Below are 2515 nucleotides of genomic sequence, written 5' to 3' on the forward strand. Positions count from 1 at the left end.
AATTCCATTTTGGAGAGATAAGATTGAGTTAAAGAAATCTCGAGTTAAAATTGATTTTTTTCAACAAGGGTTAAAATGCCACAAAGGTTGTCATATAGACATTTTGAGACAAAAGTATTCAACTAGAACATTTTTGCTCAAAAATATTTTGGACAAAACAATCTATGTGATTTCAATCTTATCTATGCTTTAAAATGAGAATATAGAAAACTAATTGTTTCATGTTATAGAGTTTTGTCAAAAAAAAATTATGTCATGTAGTTTAGGTGAAACTATTTCACCTAATACTACTTTCTTGAATAAAATTGTGATATGATATTGAATCTTTATCCATCATCTATTCATAGTGGTGTAATGAAAAAATATAATTTTGTGGAGGACCTTAGAATGAATGAAAAAAAATCAATTATCTTGGTGAAAGCTAGAAGCAAACCTAAGATTGATCTCTCATGTTGCTTAGAAACTTTAGATCTAGAAGATTTCATTAACTAGATCAATGATTTGAAGAGACATAATAACACATCTAAGAAACATGCACAAGGCTAGCTCATAATGACTAATAAATGAGGCTAGGATCTAAGAACTTAAATTTGAAGTTTAAAATGTTAGGTTCATTCCAATAGACGATACGATCAATCTTGAATACGAATGAAAAAAAAACTCACATAGTGAAATGATAATCTCAATACATGGAGTGAATGTCTAGATGTACGTGGAAATTGATTGTAATATATTATAAATTTAAATAATGAATGTATGTGAATATAGTTTAAATGGGGATACATAAGTTTCAATACACAACTTTTAAAAGAATGCAAATGAATTTGTCTTTAAATACAAGAACATAACCATAAATCATCTAAACATGTGTTTAATTAGCTTTGACAAATAACAAATGATTATGAATAAACTAAAATTTGAATTTGAGTTTTAAAATTGTAGGAATCGGATATAAAGACACATAATTAATTTTATGCATGTCAAAATGACTTAGGCCACAAGAATTGTAAAATGAAGGTATTAATGAATTAGTGCATGGGTAAAACTAATAGATGTATGATAAGACTGAACATCCACATAAATTGGTAGACCAATGAGAAATCTTCCAGTTCACCAGATATTTAAATTCTTGCACTGATTTGAATTATTATGAACATATTTGAAATGTATAAGAGTATTTAAACGCTAGGAAATCTTATTGCATTTGTTGTTTAACAAGCTTTCAAAAAATTGTAAAGTGCCCTAGTCGTTGAACTCAAACTTTCTTTATAGTATAAGATTGAATATTTTTACAAGGTTTTGTACAATTGAACTGTATGACATGCTAAACGGTAAAAGAAAATTCCACTGGAACATGGAATGCCATGTGAGAGCTTCCAATACTGGAGCTTGTGCTTGAATAGAAATAGATATTAAGGTGTTTATACAAGCGGTCCACCCTTGACGTATTCAGTGAAAGCCAATGCGAGGAGGCCGAGCATAGCAAAGCGCCCATTCCACATTTCTGCTGTGGATGAAAATATTGGCTGCGACGTGCTCTCCCTCGATATTCCATTGAACAGGGGCACCAGTGTCCCCACCGTCATTAATCCTGCAGTTAACGCAAACCACGACAGTCCGCCACTATTCAATTGCGACAGCAAATCTCTTCCGCTGGCCACCTCCACTGCAATGGCCGACACGAACCCCAACATAGCCGCCCTTCCATTGATGATCTCCGGCGCAGGCCCTGAGAACGCAAACAGGTCGCCAAATTTCGTTCTTACCTGGATTCCATATTTCCTATATCAGATAAATTGTCCACATTATATAAATAAACTATAAATTGGGCATCTAGAGCGTTTCTTACCTTGGTAGAGCTTGAAGGAGAAACGCCTTCAGTAGAGGACGTTTCCTTTGGATCCTGATCCACGTAGCAAAATAAAACGCATTAGCCAAAGCTTTTTAAGAATAAAGAGCAAAATAGCTAAACGAACAACAGCAAAATAGCAAACCTTTGCAGCCATGCACTTGACTTGAAGGCTACTGTTGGGCAATCTACTGATATGACCCACACTATTCGTTTTGACTGCCCCGCAGTTAAGGGCTCCGGGTGCTTTCATCATCATTGAAGCCATGGCCGCCATCGATGAGTGCTAAGAGAAGATGAATTCTGTGCGAGTACTTAGAATATCTCCTTCAGGACTCGTTGTTGGTTTTATAGCTTGGGAAGGATCGAATTTGGTGGTGTAAAATGGACCGAATCAGGGAAGCGAATGACGTGAGTTTACAAACGTGGCTTGTAAATATCCCGCAAATTTGTTTAGATGAAGTTTCCACACATTACTCTCCTCCTCAACGTGAAGATTCTACCAATTTTTCGTCCACTCAAAGGTGGACATCGCTCACTCGAGTTTCAGTTTTGATATTATTTTTGAAACCTTGCTTAGTCCTACAGCGTTTCAGGGGAACGAGTTTAGAAAGATATTTTGGGAATATGAGTTGTTATTGCGACAAAAATTTGAGATGTTTTCTG

At 35.1% G+C, this 2515-nt stretch overlaps 1 protein-coding gene across 1 annotated transcript; it reads right to left on the reverse strand.

Annotated features, from left to right (window-relative positions):
• Positions 1–1335: 1335 nt before the first annotated feature.
• LOC131043803 (early light-induced protein 1, chloroplastic-like) lies at positions 1336–2184 on the reverse strand. The gene is made up of 3 exons (XM_057977038.2): positions 1995–2184; positions 1850–1903; positions 1336–1766 (listed from the first exon to the last, which is right to left on the reverse strand). Exons 1-3 carry the CDS (start codon positions 2124–2126, stop codon positions 1422–1424), a joined length of 531 nt encoding a protein of 176 aa, XP_057833021.2. The 5' UTR covers positions 2127–2184; the 3' UTR covers positions 1336–1421.
• Between the last annotated feature and the right edge of the window lie 331 nt (positions 2185–2515).

This window comes from Cryptomeria japonica, chromosome 8, assembly GCF_030272615.1.
Source record: "Cryptomeria japonica chromosome 8, Sugi_1.0, whole genome shotgun sequence".
Lineage (NCBI taxonomy): Eukaryota > Viridiplantae > Streptophyta > Pinopsida > Cupressales > Cupressaceae > Cryptomeria > Cryptomeria japonica.